The sequence below is a fragment of the Patella vulgata genome, chromosome 5 (genome assembly GCF_932274485.2).
Source record: "Patella vulgata chromosome 5, xgPatVulg1.2, whole genome shotgun sequence".
In the NCBI taxonomy this organism is placed as follows: domain Eukaryota; kingdom Metazoa; phylum Mollusca; class Gastropoda; family Patellidae; genus Patella; species Patella vulgata.
This window is the reverse complement of record NC_065883.2, coordinates 28,816,214-28,839,188: the sequence shown is the minus strand read 5'-3', so window position 1 is coordinate 28,839,188 and position 22,975 is coordinate 28,816,214. Positions and strand designations below refer to the sequence as shown.

Genomic DNA, 22,975 nt, shown 5'->3' with positions numbered 1-22,975 from the left:
TATCTTATGTAAAACCAATTCCTGCAATTCATATGTTTGTTAATTTCATTTTTTATGCGTAAATATATATATAGTTTTGTTCTTTTTCTTTTTTTAATTTAAACTGCTTTTTTTGTAAATTTATGTGTAAGACATTTTATTGGTTAAACTATTAAAAAACAGATTTGTTTTGTTATCATTATTGATTCAAAGGTACCTAATCAATCAGCTATCACTTTTGAACCCTTGAAACTATTAAATGGTACTATTAAGTCTTTCGGAGTTCCTTCTACATTCATGTTAATAGTCTTGATGGTTCCAACCAATTATGGGATGTGGGGGTTGTTGAGTAATCTAATGTGTGTACTTCAGAGCATAAGGTCTGTCATTGAGTCAAGCAGCATAGTAGCGAGCCCAAGCTCGCACAGTATCTGTCAGCTGACCTACATGTACCTTGTGGGTTTTCACTGTGTCCATGACTGCTAAAGAGCACTACTCGCACGAGAATTATTGAAACAAGTTGTAGTGTGTTAGTCCTGAATTAACCTGGTATGTGTCGATGTCCTTATCTCCCTCGTTATATAAATCATTATCAAGCCTATAATCAAGTTGCTAGACCATCAGATAGTTCAACTATTTAGTGAAATAGACAATGTCCATTATATCAACGTCAAATGATAGTATGGCAGCATTCAGGGTGCGACCCATTGACATGTAGACTTTGTTTATTATCATGACAACGGTACTAGTCAATTGAAAAATATGAATTGTGAATCAGGGACACAATTTCGGCCATTTCTTGTCAAAACATGGAACCTCACCAAGGATAAAGTTATTTGACTAAAATTTTCAAGTCATTTTTCATAATCTATTTTTATACTACTATAGCAAAAATGGTCAGCTCTTTAACTAAATCTTACAGAATGCCTCTTTTGTGTTTGAAACAAACCTCTCATGCTGCATTATATTTACCTTGCACTTCCCTACCAGTAATGCCGTGAATGTCTTGAAGAACAAACAATCGAAATCCTACAACAGTGAGGATCAAACATGCAACTGTATGTTCACTGGCCTTGGTATTAACCACCACTACTGTTTTTGAGTAAAAAAAGATACAAATCACATATTTATAAACAAGAGAATTTATTTATCTTGAAATAAAATGATAATTTCAGCTCCTAAATATTAACTTCTTTAATTACCATGACATGATTTTACAAACTTAACTACATAGCAAACAAAATTACAATTAAAATTGATTTATAGCCTTGTAATTAAACAAGTCTATATATCACCCAAGATGAATGATCGGGGATTATCATTAAATGTCCACCAACATTGTGAAAGGAAAATTTCAACAATTTCATGAAAAATAATTGCAGAGTTTGTTCTAGGGTGTATATTTATACATTAACAAGGTTTAATTTTTACTATGTAATATTATACTAATAGAGCACTGATATCTTGAAACATAATTAAAATGATATATAGTTGCTATCATGATCATATTCTTCTCTTTAAAATATATATCCTCTATTTACAAATACTGATATTCACTTATACCAATACAAAAAGATATACAACACTTAAATTATATACAAAAAACAACACAAAACTTCTGAAATTTTCAATAAAGATATTTTAACAAACCATTATCAAATAAGTAATAAAGTATGTAATATTTACATACACTAAAACCTTATTATTGTGTCATAATTCACTACAAAACCAATGTTCACTAGATGCGACAAAGACAACTGTCATGGTGCTACAGTTTGGCAGAAAGGAGTCAATTTAAGGACTATTTCATGTGATTGTGCTGTAAACCAATTGCAGTAGCCCATTATGGTTTAATCGGATGAAGAACATAATTTAAAATCGAGTGAACAAAATGTTCTGTCAATTCACTATTTGTAGGAATAGACTTTTGGCACGACATTCAAATTTTCTGCTGCAAACAACATTTTCTTCCGGTTGCATCAACCTAGAAGCTGCAAACCATGTTTTTATATCATATTGAAAATATGAAGCCTGCAACATGCATCTCACGCAACCAGACCAATGGCCAGTTCATTGTTTGCCAACAACATTATAGTTCCACCTTTGTGTATCATATAAAAAAGTTGTGCTATAACCTGATGTAGTCTTAATCCAATTGTTAACCAAGTGAGTTGACCCAAACATCTTTGCTTTAGTGAAGTAAGTGAAACCAAACTTCAGCACTATTACCATGACATGTACAATATAGTCAAGTCAGCTGACAACAATATCTATGTTATAACTGAGATATTTAGAGCTATTTGAGGTAAGATCAGTGGAATGTAAATGCACGAAACAGCCAAATTAAAACATAAAATAAATTTCTAATTTCTCTTAAGATATAATTAGGTCACCTATTTAGACTACTAAAATTATTTTTAACTGAAAGTTTGCTATTTTTTAGGACTAGGAAAAACAGAATTATAGATTAAAATCGCAAAAAAAAACCCTACCCAAAAAATAAATTAATTACAGGTATTACAACATCAACTGAGTTGTAATTTGAATCTTAGAGATACTTGTTGTCCCTACACACTAGCTAGAATGTTCATCAACCAGTTGTCTTACAATCAGATTAACATGTCATTCATAATGCCTCCTGCATCACAGTATTATTTAAAATGCAATTGACTTGAAAATATGGCAAGATACAATGCTTTTAAAGTAACAAATATATTATTTTTTCAGTATGTAATGTATTATATTATCAATGGTAATGTATTAAGGCTCTTGACTGTCAAAGAAATATATATTTCAAAAATTTGAAGGAAATTAATAATAATCATTCAATGTTGTTCGTATTTTGGGTATACTTTTTAATGCTAATCTACTTTTGCTATAAAATATATGGAACGGGTTTGATTTTGATTTTGATCATTTAACAAACTTTATATCTATACTTAATAACATCATTTTCTTGTGTCAAATTCTCTTCAACTGTTGCCAAGTCTATCAAATAATTAAAATTTTCTAAATCACACCATTCTTATTTTTTCTTTTTCTCTTTTCCGTAGACACTGTCAAGTCCTAGGCCTACAAACACAAATACTGTGCCTATCCACTGTTTACTAGACATAGGATTTTGAAACAATAAAACAGATGCTAAAATAGTGAAGAATTTTCTAGTTGTTGTGACAATTGAACAGGTTAATGGACCAAATGTTGTAACTGTTGTAAATATAAATATCTGAAAATAAAATAAAAGAATATTATATAAACATACTGTGTTTGTTTGATGGCAGGAATTACCCAACAAAAATGCCTGTTTAGTCAGGCTTTACACAAGGTGAATGATGAATTTTGGGAGATACAGCTTAGCCACTTGAAACACCGATGCTAAACCGATTACACAAATATTCAATTCATTTATTTAAACTTTACATACTTGATTTCCAATCGAAACTTCGAGTATGGAGGTATCCGTCGAGATACATGGCTTGTCCTGGGGCAAAATTTGGATCTGAATGGTCATCAGATTAATTCAAAAGCAAATTAAAATTTCATGTAGTGGTTCTGTAGAAGATTTTTGAAAACTGTTAAATTTTTATGATTTTATGTGCTCCACCTCTGTTCTTCATGTAAGCTTCACATCCCTTTCACCATCTAAATATGAATTTCAGATGAAATTACACCAGACAATGGCCAGATGTGATGACCATAGCCCTTTAGAAGAAAGTATTGTTGAATATATGTACTGACCTGACCGATAGCACTCGCTATACTAAATGATAATAAATTAAACAGTACTATGGGATAGCGAGTTGCAAAACCTATAAACGCAAAACCTTCTCCAGTTAGTAATAAAGCTGAAAATATAAACAAGATAACAAACTAATTTTTCTTATATTTTGATCTAAAGAGAACATCTTATAATGGATTATTACATTAAAGGGAGATTAATTTTTTTCAGCTGATTCATGAGGAGGTCAATTGACAGAACCATGAGGCGATAAGTTACCCCTCACACAAGGCTTTAAATACATAGAAAATTAATAGAAATAACATAACCTCCAATTGTTGTGTTATTACATTGAGAAGCTACATCCTGTTTCAGGTAATTTAATATTCATTTTGAAGATCACAATCACAGGTCATAGGGGTTTTTTTACCTTCCATTCCATGAAGGAATACTTTATGTAGGAAACTTTTAAGAGTACAATGTAGCTTATTTTGACATTTGTAGATGTTTTTGTTACTCATTCCTGAGGGTTTACATGCAGATTGTGTTATGTTTACCGTTGATGGACATTGCCTTATTACCAAATAGCAATTCTTGATAACTCATGAATTTAAACATCACAAATTGAATGCAGGAAGCCAAATAGAATTGATCTGCTGCTATTGTCTCTAGTCCTTAAAGAAAGCCTGGTTTAGAGAACTTAATTTGTTTCTATTCATGAATGACTTACCTATAGCCAACCAGATTACAGAACATAGATTAACATAAAACATCATACTATAGGCTTTAGTAGTATGTTCAGATCTCATTTTATCTTGTGAAGCTCCTGTTAAACCATCTAGTGTTAGAGATACCAACTAGAAAAAAAAAAAAAATTATTCAAAAATAACTCTGTGATTTCCATATAACTTTATACTTATTTATTTATCAATTGAAACTTATTTATTTAACATTTGTGAAAAAGGAAATTCAAACAGCTATATAATTGAAAGATTTGATAATCTGAATTTGTCTATTACATCTCATTAATGACCGGCAGGCTTGTCTGTATATGTCACTTCTACCAGACTAATGGAAGTCAATAGTTATTAACTCATCAAGACCATGATTCTAGTCAATATACATAGAATAAATAATAAACTATTTCAAAACTTACAAGAAGTATTTCTCCTATACCCATTTCATGTTTATCTTTAGCACTAGCCTTATTATCTTTATACATAAATAATGCCACACCTATAACTATCATTATAACAAATAAATATTTAACTAATGGATATTTCTTCCTGGCTATTAATACTCCTAATATCATTACAGGTATGGGCTTAATTGTCTTCCCTAATACCTGAAAATATACCAATTATACACACAATTAAAAAAAAGATACACACAATATATAATTAATAACAGGAATAGGATGGACTTTATACACACATTTAATTACAGGAAAGGAACTGAATGGATTTTATACACACTGATCTGAATGGAAATAATACAAGAATGGAACGGAAAAGAGTTTATACAGGAATGGAATTAATAGAATGGAATGTATATTTAAGAAACATTAAGTGTACATTCAAAACAACTTTCTCACATGCAAGTGTATCTATATCAGTTAATTCCATTTATATATTACATGTATGACGTTCACTCATCCACATCCAACTTTTGTTCAAACCATTATGTTATAAATGCAATATGTACAAAATACTCAAAAGGCTAACATCCTTGTTTTTGTGTATTTAACAAAAGGTTATTTACGTAAAACATCTGTGGTTTTTTTTTGTATGAGTTCAATAGCTTTATTAGAAAGTTAAAAGGTGTTTTTAAGCTGTGTCGCTGTGCAACCACATTTATTACCTGTGTAGGATATGAGACATGTTGTAAGGCATGGTTACTAGCCAACATGGCACCCAGATATGTTAATGAACAAGCTACATATAGTTTTACAGGTGTACTGTCTGCTTCCTTTTGAAATATTCTTTTACCTGGAACACAAAATATAGGTTGCCAGGCAATGAAATCGTGCATGATGAACTGTGATGGCAATATACAACCACATTTCAAAATAGGCATATAAAAATACACATATTATCATTTTAGTTCTCAAATATGAACTCCAGTGCATAAAACAAATAAGTTATTTCATGATTTACCATATGAAATACATATTTACCAGTCAGGCGGCCAATTTGTATTTTCTTTATTTCAGAGAAGCAATACATTTTATTTATTATTATTATTATTATTATTAAACATTTATATAGCGCAAGTTTCACCAAAGGTGTTCAGAAGCGCTTTACAAAACAATGATAGAATCATATACTGGTAAAACAAAAATTAAAACCACAAAAAGACTACAAAAAGATGCCATATAATAAAAGTAAAACCTTTTTTGAGTAAGTAAGTTTTAAGAGCACATTTAAAAGATTATACTGAGGGGTTGGAACAAATATTGATTGTTCAATTATATATTTGACTTTGTTTTTCTCATCTTGGTAAAGGTTTTTATGGATATGAAGGGAGGTCTCACACCACTTTTTCTCAGCTTTTCTGCATTTTTGTTTTGCTTTGTCAATTTGATTGTTACTCCACTCATTGTTTAGAGATTTAAATTTACGAAACGATATTGTTTTCTTGTCTAAAGACGGCTTCTTGGTTTGAATTTTAAAGGTGATGGGAAAACTGGTCTGATAGTAGGGTATCTTCCACCAGCACATCATGTAGGCCTATCTTCTGTATCTTATCTTGGCATGTAATGACAAGGTCAAGAAGAAGACCTCTATTATGTGGGGTTTTTTTGTTGAAATGCTATTGAAGGTTGTAGGTAAGCAATATTTTTTTTTAGTACATCTAAATTTATAAATCCATTTTATTTTTTCTGCACAGAAAATTTAACTAGTTTACCTGAATAAGCAGCACACACATTAATTATACACTGTACAAATACTAGAGATAAAGTATATACAAATTTCTCATTCTTTTCTCCTTCTCCATATTTCCCTTTTGTTCTGTAAAACATTGAAAAAATAAATTGGTATATTATTTTTAAAAAAGTAATACTTGGATCTGATTATCTAACAATTTAGAATCCTGAAAAATGTAAATTCATACTTACCCTGTATCCTATTCCTGACAGATTTGGGGAAAATATTATAACAATTGTAAAAAAAAATTTCATTTTAGTTTTATTTTTATTTTATAAGTTTTTGCTATTTTTTTGATAATCAATCTATAGTGATCTCTTCTAGCTTTATTATGTGATGAATTTAGCATTTCAATAGCAGTGAATTTATTTCTCATTTGTAAACTCCAATGGCAACAATCACTGAATTGTTCCAAAATAGAACTTATTGTACCTTGATGTGTTATAGATTGATGACCTGTAGCTGTGTTTTAATATAAATTTAGTAAACATATAGTTGATTTGTTTAATAATAATCTATTAATGAGGTGAACATGTTCAATTCACATGATAATACCTGCTTATTATTAACACTGCTTATTATCGGGTCATTAGCTGATATTGATATTGTGTTAAAATACAAATGTGACATCACCCTTTGATGTTGGTGTATCATTATTTCATATAATGTACTGAAAATGTTCCAGCTGTCAGCTTACATTATTTCATACTGGATGAAATATTGGACTTGTATGACAATTTCATTAAAATGCACTTGCAGGATAATGTCTCTATTTTAAGTTGTTTAATGGTGTCAAGCAACACATAGCGAAATATATTGATACAACACTTGTGCTGATACCCGCGTGCAGTATCAATAAATTAATTTAACCACATATATATACTATTCAAAAAAAGTAGGGGATATTTGATTTTGGGGGCATAATACTATAGAACCTAACAGAAGAAACATTTCCAGTTACATGTGACGCCCAAACGCACCAATAGCTACCGCATGGAATGCAGGTGATGCTTGGGATCATCATGGGGGTCCAACCCAAGATTTGCACGACTCTGACTTTGAATGTTACAGTCATTGTGGCATTGAATTCCAGGGTGGAAACATCAGTTTAATTGTTTTAGTGACCAGAAAACAAATTTTGATATGCGTCGGCTTACCCAAAATGAAAGGTTACTTGCCCTTAGCATGCTACAGATCGGCACAACACAGGCGGTTGTGGCGCGGACGATGAATGTTTCTCAGTCTGTCATAAGCAGGCTATGGTCCAGATACCGTGATACACAATCTGTACAGGACAGACCACGCTCAGGTCGACCAAGGGCGACAACTCAATCCCAGGATCGATTTATCCGTACCTTGGCCTTGAGAAATCGTGTCATCACAGCAAATCAGATCAGCGCTCGTCTTCAAAAAGACACTGGTGTGAGAGTGAGTGGCCAGACGATTCAGAATCGACTGCATAGGGGTCACCTTCGCGCCCGACGTCCCCGCATGATCCCTTGTTTGAGAGATCATCACATTCAGGCAAGACGTCGTTGGTGTAGGGATCGTCAACACTGGGATAATCGACGCTGGAGCAATGTGATGTTTTCAGATGAGTCAAGGTTCACTGTTGATTTTTTGGACAGACGTAGGAGGGTGTGGCGTCGTCGAAACGAGCGCTTCCAAGACGTTAACGTCATCAGACATGATCGATTTGGGGGTGGTTCTGTTATGGTGTGGGGAGGCATCACTGTTGCTGGAAGAACGGCTTTACATGTTGTTGCAGGGCTTGTTACAGGCCAGTACTACCGGGACAACATCTTGGCAGTCCATGTTGTGCCGTTCGCACGACGTCATGGCCGCCGTTTCATCTTCCAGGATGACAACGCAAGATGTCACAGGGCCAGGATCGTTACAGGTTACCTCCAACAACAGAACATCACCACATTACCTTGGCCAGCACTGAGTCCCGACCTCTCCCCCATCGAGCATGTCTGGGACATGCTTGGACAGAGGTTACGTCAACGTCAACAACGTCCTGCCAATGTCCAAGAACTTGCTGCTGCGTTGCAACAGGAATGGGACAATCTGGACCAAAATGACCTTAGACGTCTCATTAGGAGTATGCCACGTCGGATCAATGCTTGTTTGGCAAACAGAGGAGGATTTACCCGTTACTGACTTGGTTGTGATGCTGTGGTAACTTTGCTGTTTGACCCCGGGTATCATTTTACCCTTATAATGGTCAGTCTGTGCCTTACTTAGTCTAACGATCATTTGGAATAAATCGATGAATGTGAACTTCATTTCATTTTGTCATTTGTTTCTTCGTCAGTTTCATTAGGTGACTTTAATAACACTTAAAAATCAAATATCCCCTACTTTTTTTGAATAGTATAGTATATGTTTGTGATTTGCGCTTAGAAACACTTCTCGTGTAATGAAGCGCTATATAAATCGAACAATAATAATAATAATAATATTACAACCATTACAGAAGACTGTGACTTGAAGGTCCCCACAAACTTTTATTATAGAATAAAAACAGGTTTTTCTGGCATGGATTAGCAACTTTATTTCTCACATACAGTTAATACATGTACATTGAAATAAAAGAAGTTTTAAAACATTACAACATGTGAAATTAGCAGTAACCCCTGTGTTGCGCAGTAGGCCTACCACCGTGAACCTTGAAATATGAAAAGGTATAAGAGTTACTCCAGCTGTAATTGTGCAACAACTATTACACAATTTCCCTCAAAAATTGAAATCCATTTGTGCTTGTCAAAAATCCAAAATGTCAAGACAAAATCTGTAAGGAAACCTTATTTGAGACTAGCGAAAATGGTGCTGAAAACATTGATATAAAATGTCAAAGTGTCAAGATGGTCTATAATCTGAAAATTTGCTATTTGACTTAGTTAATGGACATTTTTGGAGCAAGCACAATTCAATTCAGTGTTATTATATTGAAAAATATCATGAAACAAGACGATTGAAACAGAAAAGCTTTGAATAATAGCTAAAGAGAAACACATCCAATAGACTAATGTTTATACCAAGTTATCATATAGCTACCATGAATCTAAGCCAAACAGAACTGTTTCTAACCTTATGTTTATGTCGCCTTCACATCTAGTTTCACAAAATGGCATATTAATATCATACCCAATCGGCACCAATAAATACATACTAAGCATAATGTTTTTATTTCCCATTATAAGATTGTTTATCACTAAGATTAATTTTTAGAGCAGCTGAAAATTTATTATTATCTATTTTGTTTCCCTCACACTGTATTATCTTCATTCCTAACAACGATAAATGAAAAATATTTTCAAGTAAAATCATCCTTTACTGAGAATAACATGTATCCTAAAGCAATTTTATGGTTTAAAATAAATGTCATTATATAAAACTATAATAAAGAGCTATAAACACCACATGTTTTACTTTTATTGTTAATTTCATCAGGTTTAAATGGAAATTGATTTTCTATGTTAGATGTAAATCAAAAGCCACCTACACATTCATACTATATCCATTTAACCATTGCAAACTTCACCAAGACAAGTAAAATTATCATATATCCTTCGACCTTCATCATGCACAACATCTATTATAGCTCAAAAAGATCTTAAAGCTGAACTCTGATTACAAAACTACAGTACAACAGAAATAATTAAATTAAAAAAAGTTAACACAGGCAGGCCATGCCCACATCCAGTATATGCTGTGACAAGCAAAGTGTCCACATCCCGGTAGTTAGTCAACTACCAATTACCTTCTGACTGATGTTTTTAACTATCACTACTATCAGCTTACTTAAAATATTATTGCTACACAATTATTATGTCTGATCAGGTACATATTATTTTACTAATTAGATTAAATAAGTCAATCACAATGTACTTTTGCTCTAAAAAATAAGAGAAAAACTGTCTTATCCCAAACAATAACTATGCCAACACCATTCAATTCTTCTTATTTTGTGTAATGTTTTGGACAACAACGTAGAAGCACCAAATCTAATCTTACCTAATGCCCCGGGGATTGGATGGCCGAATGGTTAGCATGTGCACACTGTAAGGTCTGTCATTGTGTCAACTGGGATGGTTTTGATTCCCTGATTGTATGTGACAACTAACCATGTGTTAGTCCTAAAATGACCTAGTTTGTATTGAGTGAACGTTAAACAACCCATCTCTCTCTCTCTCTCTCTCACCTAATGCCCCTTTAAACAAACCTGCCAATCATATTTCACTTATCCACAATTACTTTCAGTGTCATTGTATTTGATAGGTTTGAAAAACCCTATTGACAGTTTAGAGAATATCACCCAATTGATTTAAAACTTCTATGCAATGTTTAGGGCATAGGATGAGAGCAATATTCACAATGTAGTTACTTTGCATTTAGCTTCTTTAGCTTGCTAAAACGATTAAGACTTCAACCTGAAGCTCTATATGTACTACTTATTGTATTAATCCAAATTAAAAAGTAGAGTCTTTTGTATTCAAAACCATGTTCTGTATTACTAAACAAGTCTACAGTGGTTCATGAAGTGAAATCCTTCCATAAACCATCTAATTTATACACCCGGGCAAGGTCATTTTTCTTTTTATACAAATTGTTAATTAAATATGTACTTCCTTTAACACAAGTTCCAGTATGTAAACTTTTAGACAAATGAAAGACTAACCTACAACTCATCTAATCTATCCATTAAACCATTAAATAATTTTGTTTTTGAATTTGTTATTTTTTCTGGTCTTCAACATGAATTAAGATAAAATTTGTTATATACCATCTATCCATTAAATCATAAAATAATTTTGTTTTTGAATTTGTTATTTTTTCTGGTCTTCAACTTGAATTAAGATAAAATTTGTTATGAAGTACCAGTAGGCCTACTCTCTACAAAAAATTGTCATTTGACATTTACACCTACTATTCTTCAAATTCTAACTACCGAGTGATTAAGTTTATATATACTCTTTAAAAAAAGTAGGGGATATTCAGAAACAATGCAAAACTGCGGAAATGCACAGTGCTGTTTTTATTAGAGGTAACCAGTGTATGTTAATAACAGGCCAATTGCCTACACATGAACATAAACAGTTCATATGGGCGGCTTATCTGACAGCCCCATTTCACTCGCAGAGATACACCGTCAAAAATGAAAATGGACGTTTTTGATTTTTGTCATAATAATGAGTAATTGCTCCACCAATCCTCAGACATTCAGCAGTTCGTCGTGGCATGCTCCTAATCAACCGTCCAATCACGATTTGGGGCAATCTGACCCACTCCTCTTGCAGTGTCATGGCCGATTCTTGCAGTGTTGTCGGTCGACGTTAACGTCGAAGAACACGTCTCCCAATCAAATTAAGCGTAACACACTAAAGCAAAGATCTGCTGAACAGTAAATCTTATGCAAGAACCGATAGGAAAGCAAACATAGATAGATAAACCAGCACACGGCAGTTTTCGTCAACCCTTCCTTGAAATGTCAAATTTGACAATGAACCCCTCCCACGTGTATGGCGCTATTGCGTCACACATGTGCAGCTCAGTGGTTCTGTTGGGGCGACAAGTTTTTCATCTGTGAACATACTCTCTAGCATGTCAAATGTCCATGACTATTTATCATATCACAACCTGCATAGGTATTTGCATTTCAATATCCCCTACTTTTTTTGAAGAGTATATATGCACTACACTTTCTTGGTCAGTCCTTTATGTGTAACTCCTGACAAGATGGAACAAGTCTTGAAATAAGTCTCGAAGATTATTCTCGGGCCATCAGGATTCAAACAAAGGACATTCTGGTTGTGAGTCTAGGGTCCAAACCGAATAACTATGATTCCCCATAAAAGAGGAATATATATCATTCATTCATTGAGAACATGAGATTAATTAGATGTGCAGTAGACTCCACGATTAAACTACAAAAAGTTAGAAAAAGAAGTTGGCAGAGGAAAATTATAGGGTACTTTTCCTGCAATTAAAATGTTTTGAGAGGTTTTTGAAGCAAACTTTGGATACATAAATTAAAATTAGTGTCAAACATGGGAGGGCATTTTTGAAACTCTGTTCGAGTCTGGCATAAAAGCTTACATTACAACAGAACATTTTTGTAATAATTTGGTTAAAACAAGTCCTGCGCATCTTGAACTTCAATTTCTGAAAGTTTCATGGATCTTCTTTTTATAATTTCTGAGATATTGGCCTTGGTCAGGTTTTTTCAAAATTTTCTGAATCTCACTGGTTTACAATTAGCAGTGACATTTAATAACTATTTGGCATTGCTTTCATATGCTTTTACACTGAAGGATCTAAGTAATTAAGATTCTAAATTGAATCATAACAGAGTAACATTCATTTTTCTGACGCGCTGACTGGCAAAACTTGAGAACATACCAGATAACTGGATAAAAATAGTGTATAGCTGCTTACACACTGTAGGGCCTACACAAGTGACACTGAATAAAAATCATCATTTAAATGGCTTAATCCTTTTAATTAATTAAAGTAAATAACAAATCTGATGGATGATATTTTTCTTTGTGAAACTGAATGATTAAATTTAATTTCGTAATTCAGTTATTCATTTCTATGGTTTAGTACTACTGTTAGACATGTCACATTTTACGGATAAACCACATTCACTTTTTATTTACAAAACAACACGTGCGTATACTTACATCTTTTCTTGTAGAATACCATAATAAAAATAGCAGACGAAAATTCCAAGGGCACAGCCAATTAATTTTTTATTAACACCGACCATTTTTGCTGTCCTCGGGTCTGCTAGCAAAGCAACGTCAGAAGTTCCGGTAATTGAAATACTGGTTTCCGGCTCCTTGATAAGATTGGCGCCGCCTGACATAGATCTGAAAAAAGTGTCACCGTATCAAATGCACCAGATGGCAAATCAGAGGGAAATCCATGCATTTATCGACGTGTCAACATTTTAAGACTGTCCCAACCGGAAGTTGAACGTGCAATATGTTTACAATGCTCTGATTGGCTGATTTTAGAATCTCAAGGGAATCCCCGCTAGGTGGAACACCAAATCAGGAAATACCTTTCTGGGTTGGAATCCAATTCCGTTCACAATCATAATTTGTTTTAAAATGACAACAAATTCGATAAAACAAGCTAAAGATCTTCTTAGAAGAGAAATGAAATCAAGACTGACAAAATTATTAGACGATCAGAAAGCTCACCAGTCTTTAGAGGTGACTCAAAAAGTGTTGGCAAATGAAAGTTATATGAAGAGCAAGAGGGTTTCCATATTTCTGAGTATGATTGATGAAATTAACACCCAGTCTATTGTTCGGGATATTTTGAAAAGCGAAAAAACTTGTTTTATTCCTTATTATCATGGACCAGAAATGGCAATGTTGCAGTTGAAATCGTGGGATGACTATGTAAATCTTCCCGAAACAAAATGGAAAATAAAGCAGCCACTGCATAAGACCGGTCGTGATGATGCTTTGAAAACCGGTGGACTCGATTTAATTTTCATTCCAGGTTTAGCGTTTACCATAGATGGTGCTAGGTTAGGTCGTGGTAAAGGATATTATGACAAATACCTACAAGAATGTAAAAATCAGGGTTACAATCCTGTGACCATTGGATTGGCTTTTGATGAACAGATTTGTTCAGATATTCCAGTGACCAATGAAGATTTTGTATTAAATGGAGTCATCAGCCCTTCATGCTCTTGTTGATAAAAAAAAAAAATGTTGTTAAGATTGTTTTGTTGGCAATATGAATAAAATTCTTTTGAATAAGGCAGTGCATTTTATATATTAGGCTACCGGTATATCACTTTGGATGTGGAACTTTTATAATGCTTCTTCACACCCACCCAAGTTGTAAATACCAATGACTGACCTTATATTTTTCATTCTATTCTGTTAATCAGTTGCAGGTATACCATATATTGAGTATGGTTGAAATAGCCTTTAGGGTTGAGTATAAATTTGACAATTCTGCTGCCTTGACTGACAAGTCACAACCTATGATGCTTTTATCATCCAAGTTCTGCATGGTCACATTAGAGTAAACTTTGCACAAGTCTGATTCGTATAAGTCGGATCTTCTCTCAACTCACATAAAATCGTTTGGACCCTTTGATCCTGCATGTTTTTCTTATTAAATTTCTGCATGTAAGTTGGATCTTTGCTCAACTCGAATCAAAATGTTCGGTCCATTTGATCGAATTCCAGATTTTTTTCCTTTGCTTAAGTCGGATCGGCAGTATGTTCAGAATTTGACTACGTCAGTTTCGTCCTGATGGTCTAAAACGCGGTTAGGTATTCCATGCACAGAGCCCCAAAATACTTTCCCCTATCATTTTGAGTCAAAATCAGCCTACTTGACGTGACGCAATAATAAACTCACGGTCTGCTGTACGAGGCACTTACGGGAAAATTTAGGACATTTTTCAAAGATGGCGACAAAATGGAAGTTATCTACTCGCACATACGAACGAAAGCTTGAAATGTGCCTTTGAATCATTTTTTTCCCGGCTCTTGCAGTTTATTTCTAATGGAGCCAAGATTGAATTTTGGTCTTCGGCTAAGTCAGATCTTCACTCAACTCAGATAAAATTTGTCAAGTCCACTTAGATCCGACTTATGCAAAGTTTACTATATTTCTATAAAGTTTATCTTGTTAATCATAATTTAATTCTTTTATTTTGAGTGAAGCCTGGAACATTACAGGTCTGAGATTGTACAACCCAGTGGTCTCTTATAGCTGACCCCTCGGATCCATTCATTTGATTTGATATTAGTTGTTTATTTCTTGCAATGTCTATGTAGTTTGTCTTTTCAATTTAGTGTTGAGCAAATCCTGCACTTAATATACAACTATCAGGATTTAGTGAGGGAGTAGTTCATGCCAGAATTCTCAAGCCAAGTGAAACGTCACAGTTTTAGCATTAATCAACAGGGATAGGAATATTTGCATGAACTTGTTAAAGATGGAGATTCTCCCCACCCCCAATAGTTTAGGTATCCATTACAATATGCAGATTTAATTACATGTAATATGTCCTAGTAATTTGAAAAAAAAACCAGACAATATTTTTTTATAAATAATTTTTATTTTAGGTTTTTTTTTCTTTTCAAATCTCTTTGTATTTGATTCACATGTATATAAATGATTGATGATTTAAGGAAACGACTGAGACATTCAAGTCAAAATTAATACTTCTTAAAATTGAATTTAAAAACTGACCAAATTTACACTTTTGAAATAATGAACAAAACAATTTGAAATAAATCAGAAATCAGAAGTACATTTTTCTGTAATAAGTTTTTATATCGTTGAATGTTTCTGTGACATTTAAAGCTAACATATTATAGTCTTTATAACAAAACATCTTTTTACAAACCCCTAACCATATACATCTAATAAATCTAACTATGTCTTGAAGAATTATTCCCCATTGTATAGGAAATAAATAGTTAACTCTCTGTTCATATTTCGCTACTCTTATGTACAATAAACTCAATTTGTAATGACAAGTAAAATATTGAATTATGCAAAACAATGAAAACTCATACTAGCATTCAAACTGAATACATCCAAGGGGAATAACTCTTCAATAATTTCAATTGTAACACAAGGGTAGATGAATAGTTCATTCAATCTTTTTAACTTTTTTTCGTTTTTTTTGAGAATTGTTATGAGCTGAAGATTAAATTCTTTATGAGTTCCTTTCTGACTTTCATAACAAATAATATCTTCTTATCTGCCTCAACAAGCAAATAATGAACATCAACTTTACACATCTTTCAAAACAAATTGTTTACATCATTGCCGATTCAAACTGGTTGATGGTGTCTTCATTGGTTAATCAACCCTTCCTTCTTGAAATTCCCCAACCGGTCCTTTCATAATGTTCTATTCCTTATCCCTGGTTTTTTAATTTATTAAAAGCAATTGTCCAATGACCTAGAAGTGGGGATAACTTAATGAACAATGAATCTGGACGTCTAAAGATAAATTTAAAATAATAACATTCCCATTCCACCCATCTCGCTCTGTTCCTTGACGAAGATTTCAAAATATTGATAGATGTTTGTAACAGCCAATAGAATACCAGTTCCACTTCCAATAGCACCTGTTGATAAAATACATAGAATTAATTTTGTGATACATTTAATTTATTAATAAATAATGTAGAATTTATACATATTATTTTATTATGAATAGGAATGCACTCGGATTACAGGATCTATCTACTTTAGCCCTGTCTACACTTGGCCGCGATAAGCGAACCGGCACAGTACCAGGCCGCGCCAAATTTCAAGAAATTGACCCATTAACATTACACTACAATAACTTGTCTCGGAACTGTGGCAGGCACGCTAAATGTGAATTCTTCACAGAAAAGTTAATTTCAGTCCCTATGCAAATTACCCGGATGAAAACAATTATGGCAGTTGATTTAGTTTGGGCAGCCATTGTGACAGAACTCCAAAGTTCGCAGAGGGGGGGGGGGAAGGTCATGGTTCATTTGGCGCATGCACAGTAATCTGTATTGAGAACCGTTCTCAGATCAGATAATGTTTACACTATGAAAATCTAACCGTGTCGTGCCTGGCACCGTATAGAGACCACCTCACTTCAATTGGCTCTGTACTACCCGCTTATGTTTGACCCGTTTGTTTACACTACAAAAAATTAACCGTGCTGTGCCTGGCACGCTTAATATTTGTAATGTCAACAGGGTTTATGACAAATCACCTAGGTTAAATTACCCTATAAGACCCCATTATATATGCTATACAAATACACGTCTGCTATCCTTTTTATGCAAGAATCTCGCCCATAAATATCTCTCGAAATAATTATGACGTCCATTCTTTAATCAATTTATCTTTTAACCATGTCAACTTACCCATAAAGTCAGCCATTACAGAGAGAGCTCCAATACATAAACCACCGAAAGCAGCAGCTGTTGGGATGTAACGATTTAATTCTTTAATCATAGATCTATCACGATGACCTCTCATTACCATCTGCTGTTCTTTCAATTGCTTGGCAACCTGGGAAAAAATACAAATATTGAAATCAAATGACATCGAACATATTAAAAATCTTCTTTTTTTTCTTTTTTTTTTATTGCTAGGTTTACTTCTACGAGATCTACAGTTTTGAAATTTTTTATTACAATATGCAGGAGACAGAAATAGACTTTTCTGCCCAATCAACATCATTGTACCAATAGGGATTGAAATATTTCAGTGACAAGGACAAATTCCTTAGTAGCTGGACAAAATGGGGGGAAAAAATCATGAGCATAATTGCTACAGTAATGACATATCTGCAGCATACTTAAATTCAAGCACACAACTGCTTTACAATACAAAAGATAGAAATTGTAGTAACTTGTGTTGAACTAGACACATCATGGGTAAGTATCCGGTAGTATTCAGATGCTAAATTATTATATTGACTCAAATATATTTGTAGAGACAACGATCGAGGTAAATTATTTGAAGGCCTGTATTAAATGGTAAGAGTTGTATTTACTTACATCCTTGGCACTAGAACCTGATACATCAATCCATGTCTTAGAGAAGAAAGCACATGATCCTAACATAAATATAATATATAGGACAGCATGAATAGGATCTTCGGCAACATGTGATAACGTCTCCGGCGGAGACATATAATAACACAATCCACTGACTGGATAAGATCTAGCAGGGCCACCACCTCCAACATCCTACAAATAGAATAGTTTCATTAATGAACTGGATTCTAACCATATATTTTCCTATACACTTTTAATTTTTCTTCTTGTTTATACATGAATTGTAACAATGGCAATAACTATATTAAAATATACATGTATGCCAACCAGTGATCTTTGTAAAAAAAAATAAAATTTTTTTTTTAAATATTTATCCATTAAATCACCAGTACATGCCCAATTGTTATGTTTTACTCTAAGTTCTTTCAATCCAAAGAAAATCATTAAAAAGAACTGATTATTTATTACAAACATTATTTAGATAAAATATATTTTATACTTACAGCCCAGACACCTAGTAAATTCACAAAGAAATTTCCACCAAACTTGGTAGCTAACATCTGCGAAATAACGTACAAGTTAGATACTAGAGCTGACTGCAGAATGATGGGAATGTTAGAGGTATAAAATAATTTTATAGGGTATGACGTAAATTGACCTCTGTAACGAGCTGATTTGATTGGTAGATCCACTCGGAATCCCTGGAATAAAAATAGAAGTAATATTAGTGTCAAAATTTGTAAAAAGAAATATACATCTTATTTCTTTCACACAAACCTAAACCTTACTGTACTACTAAACTATTCAGATAAATTGAAACTAATTATATCCAAACTATAATGTTCCAGAAAAATGATTAAAAATACAGAAAAGATTCAAGCCTATCTGATTAATTTTGAGTTTGTTTAGAATAATGAGAGACTCTTACCTGGAAATAAATGACAATTCCAAACACAAAAACTGTAGCTGTCAAATTCATTAAATTGGGTAGATTTTGACGATAAAAAGCTTCTCGTAAACCTCGTACTTTATCACTTCTGGTTGCTAGGAGATGGAAGAGAGCAATAATAGCTCCTTCAAATTCAGTTCCTGTACAAAATAAATTAATACATGTCAACAAGAACACCTAATAAGAGTTCATTAAATGCCACAAAAAAATCTAAGTACAATAACAAGATTTCCGTTAGTTTCTGTATTGAAATTCAATAATTTTATTCTGGGATAATAGTATGGTTTCAAATTAATCAACATTCATGGGTTTTCGAAAGTCTTAATACACTTACCTCTACCAGTGTTGACTGTAGCAGGACTGAAAGCCTTCCATACAATAGTTTCACAGATATTAGTCGTAATAAACAACGATATACCTGAACCTAAACCATAACCTTTTTGTAATAATTCATCTAATAATAATACAATTAGACCAGCAACAAATAACTGAAATATACAGAAAACATGCTCATTAATTAATAAGCATTTACAAATTCATATTACATAAATTTTATTGAATATTTTGAAAAATCTTTAACAGACTTCGCATCTATGATGGGTTTTTTCATCTTTTCCTTAAAAACTTACACTTTTATATTAACCGCAATGCCTGATAGTATATGATGGCACTAATTCTGTTTACATTAATTAACTACAGGTATTTCTCCACCCATTTCACAGAAAAAATTAATCCATAGCACAACCCATATAGAGGATATATTGTATCGGTTAAAAGAAAGTACATACTTGTATAATAATAAGAAGACAGACACCAGCTCCGATATCACCAGGATCACCATACATTCCTGTCATTACATATACTATAGCCTGACCAACAGTAATTACCATACCAAATACTGAAATAAAATATGGGATTGGTATTTTAAAACATAACAGTTGTTTTTAGTGGGAAAGAATCAATGACATAGGGTGAGCTAAAATCTGACAAAACATAAATTAAAAACAATCAATGTGGCAATAAAACATGGCAGAAAATTTGTGCCCATCTCTCTTAGTTGTATTCCCAAATACACATCTTTAAATTTAAATTGAGTTGACACACCCTGCAACTATTTCTTTCTTAAACTATATACATTGCTCAATATTACTTATACAGACCTACACACAGGCAGTTGTAAAATAGCATTAAGCTGGGGCTGAGTATTAGTCTTAAAATCAGTATACTGATTGTGAAGCAGTTTTAGATGTGTAAGTTGCCCCATAACCAGATTATCTCACTAGTATCAATATGATAAAAACAGACTTTATTTACTAATTTCAACTTTGTGACATTACAAAAAAAGTTTTGAGTTTGATAATGGTCTAGGACCATGGTTATATAATATTGGTTAAAGTAGCAAGGTTGCAATGACAGTGCTCAATCTGATGATGATGACAAGGGTAGAGATCTTTTTGAAACTCAACTCATGTGTACGATTGTATACGTATGTTTACTTACATTTCTGAGCACCATTAAAAAGAGCTCTATCTTTTGGAGTATCACCGACTTCTATAATTTTAGCTCCCGCTAACAGTTGCATAATTAAACCGGATGTTACAATGGGTGAAATACCCAACTCCATCAATGTACCTGAAAATAAAAACATCAAAAACTTAGATCAGTGTTAAGACATTACTTCGATCATTGAAACATTCCGAGGTCAAAACTAAAGGTTGTCTAACTGTGCACAGTAAGTAACCCGATTTCTTCAAGTTTAAGGTGGACCCTATTATCGTCTATTTAGGGAATGTATAACAATTAACATGCATAATTTAAACCAAAATAGCATAAATTAAATGAAATGATAGTTACCTCTGTTACTGGCCAAAATAACACGAATCCAATAAAAAGGATCAGCTGAATCGGAAGACATGATACCAAATAATGGAATCTGAAAGTCACAAATACAACAATTTAATGGAATTCTACTTAAATTTTAAAACACATGCTATACATATACAAATATGTGTTACCAAATAATGGAATCCGAGAGAAAATTGATAGAATTTCCCTTATAATATTCTAAAACACAAATATTTCTTCTATTGGTTGAAGAAAAGAACAGTATTTTAAGATACGAACCTGGCAACAGACTAAGAAAATAAACAGAGTAATAGCTGTCCATAATATCTTTTCTCGAAATTGAATCTGGAAAATAAAAATAACAAGTATGAAATATTGCTGCTTCAGAATTATAGTATGAAAATGTTTTTAAAAAATATTTTAAAGAAACTGAATGTTCATAATAAAGCAAGATCAGCTGTACAAACAATGTATTTATATAATATGCTATTAAATATATCCTTTAGGATTAGCAACAATTTCAAAACCTGATTAATCTGTGTTGGTTGTTATGATTAATGTATTATGTCTAATCTTTCCTGATCCAATTAACATACTTTTTAGAACAAGCCATGTGTCAAACAATGTCTGCCCCTTGATGTTTTAAAACTGCAATTGGCACAGATCCTCAAACACAGAAACTCTGAATATTAATTGTAGAAAGCTAGTAAAAGGCACAAATTATACATAATGATGTAGTTACCTTCCTGTCTGGTTTAGAAACTTCAGGTAAAACCGCACAAAACGGTTTTACAAACTCCAAAAACTTGACTAAAAAGAAAAAAAAAAAAAAAGTAAAATTCAGTGTTCATGTGTGTCCATATATTGTGGAAATGGGATTAATAGTACTTACTGATACTCAACCATATATTTACATGGTTGACTGCTTTAGTGTTAATCCCTCATTTATGTATTTTTATAAATAAAAGTTGGGTTGTTCGGTTTTCTCAACAGTCTTCTAATAAGTCTAAGTGTTCAAGTATTTTTAGTCATTAATCAAGCACATAACATTAATAACAAGTAAACTCAGCACATGGAGGTTCAAATCGTGTCAATGTTTCCAATTTGAATGAAATATTTTTTTACAGCAGAAAGAGGGTGAGGATTGAACACAATATCGCATTGGAATTTGGATGCAGTAGGAACTCAATTGAAAAAAAAATAAATAAAATTTGGTAAACTATGAAATGGTCCTGGGAAAGAAGGGTCTAGAACTATTTCATCACCTTTTTTGAAGACTGCTGGTGGAGATCTGTACTATTTCATATCATTATGATAATTGCAGACATTATTTTACAAATATAATGTATGTTTGAGAAAATCAATTCAAAAACATTTGTTTTTCAAGTATATTTGTACAGTGTTTTAAATGTCTCCATAATTTGTAGTATTATTACCGAATTGTCACGCCGATTTGATTTGGAAACAGCTGTGGAGATATTTATCTACCCGAAAAGATTTCAGACGTCTTTATTTACAAATTTTAAATTGTAACTCCTTAAAATTACATCTTTAAAGTCAGTAAATACAATTAATGGTAAAATAGACGTACATTTATTTTATACTGTATTGTAACTCTGGGAACAGGATCCTCTCTTATTCACGGTCGTCGAGAAACCCCTTCCCAACCGGCTTTTAGTTTTAATCATAATGCCCTATCCTTCCCATACGTCAGTTGTTGTGGAGTACATTGAAGACAAAATTTTACCAAAATTAGAAAATAATCGAGTTAAAATCAAATTCATACTTACTCCCCATGACTTTTACTTGGCGTCTCCACTATCTAAAAGTTTAGATCGACGCCTGTCTGTCCCACTAAGTTAAAATAATTATAGTTTGTATGGACTAGAATTCGACGTAGCACCCGATCGCCACGTCCTGGGTGAAGAAGAGGTCACGTGATTGCCGAAAACAGCGTCCTTTAAATTCCTAATAGCAAAATATTTAAGAACATTCCATTGCGACCTCTACAT

At 32.9% G+C, this 22,975-nt stretch overlaps 3 protein-coding genes across 3 annotated transcripts; 1 reads left to right on the top strand and 2 right to left on the bottom strand.

Annotated features, from left to right (window-relative positions):
- Positions 1-1,105: 1,105 nt before the first annotated feature.
- On the bottom strand, positions 1,106-13,598 carry LOC126821862 (solute carrier family 35 member B1). Its single transcript, XM_050550412.1, has 7 exons — positions 13,314-13,598; positions 6,605-6,708; positions 5,558-5,685; positions 4,854-5,042; positions 4,428-4,554; positions 3,718-3,824; positions 1,106-3,205 (listed from the first exon to the last, which is right to left on the bottom strand). The coding sequence occupies exons 1-7, from the start codon at positions 13,496-13,498 to the stop codon at positions 3,005-3,007; spliced, it is 1,041 nt and encodes a 346-aa protein (XP_050406369.1). The 5' UTR covers positions 13,499-13,598; the 3' UTR covers positions 1,106-3,004.
- Positions 13,599-13,671: 73 nt separating this feature from the next.
- LOC126821866 (5-formyltetrahydrofolate cyclo-ligase) lies at positions 13,672-14,408 on the top strand. Its single transcript, XM_050550415.2, has one exon. It carries the CDS (start codon positions 13,746-13,748, stop codon positions 14,343-14,345), a length of 600 nt encoding a protein of 199 aa, XP_050406372.1. The 5' UTR covers positions 13,672-13,745; the 3' UTR covers positions 14,346-14,408.
- Positions 14,409-15,705: 1,297 nt separating this feature from the next.
- Positions 15,706-22,912, bottom strand: LOC126821861 (protein transport protein Sec61 subunit alpha). The gene is made up of 12 exons (XM_050550411.2): positions 22,754-22,912; positions 21,706-21,773; positions 21,243-21,308; positions 20,973-21,051; positions 20,619-20,750; positions 19,907-20,016; positions 19,453-19,606; positions 19,098-19,258; positions 18,673-18,870; positions 18,170-18,361; positions 17,531-17,678; positions 15,706-16,750 (listed from the first exon to the last, which is right to left on the bottom strand). Exons 1-12 carry the CDS (start codon positions 22,758-22,760, stop codon positions 16,635-16,637), a joined length of 1,431 nt encoding a protein of 476 aa, XP_050406368.1. The 5' UTR covers positions 22,761-22,912; the 3' UTR covers positions 15,706-16,634.
- Between the last annotated feature and the right edge of the window lie 63 nt (positions 22,913-22,975).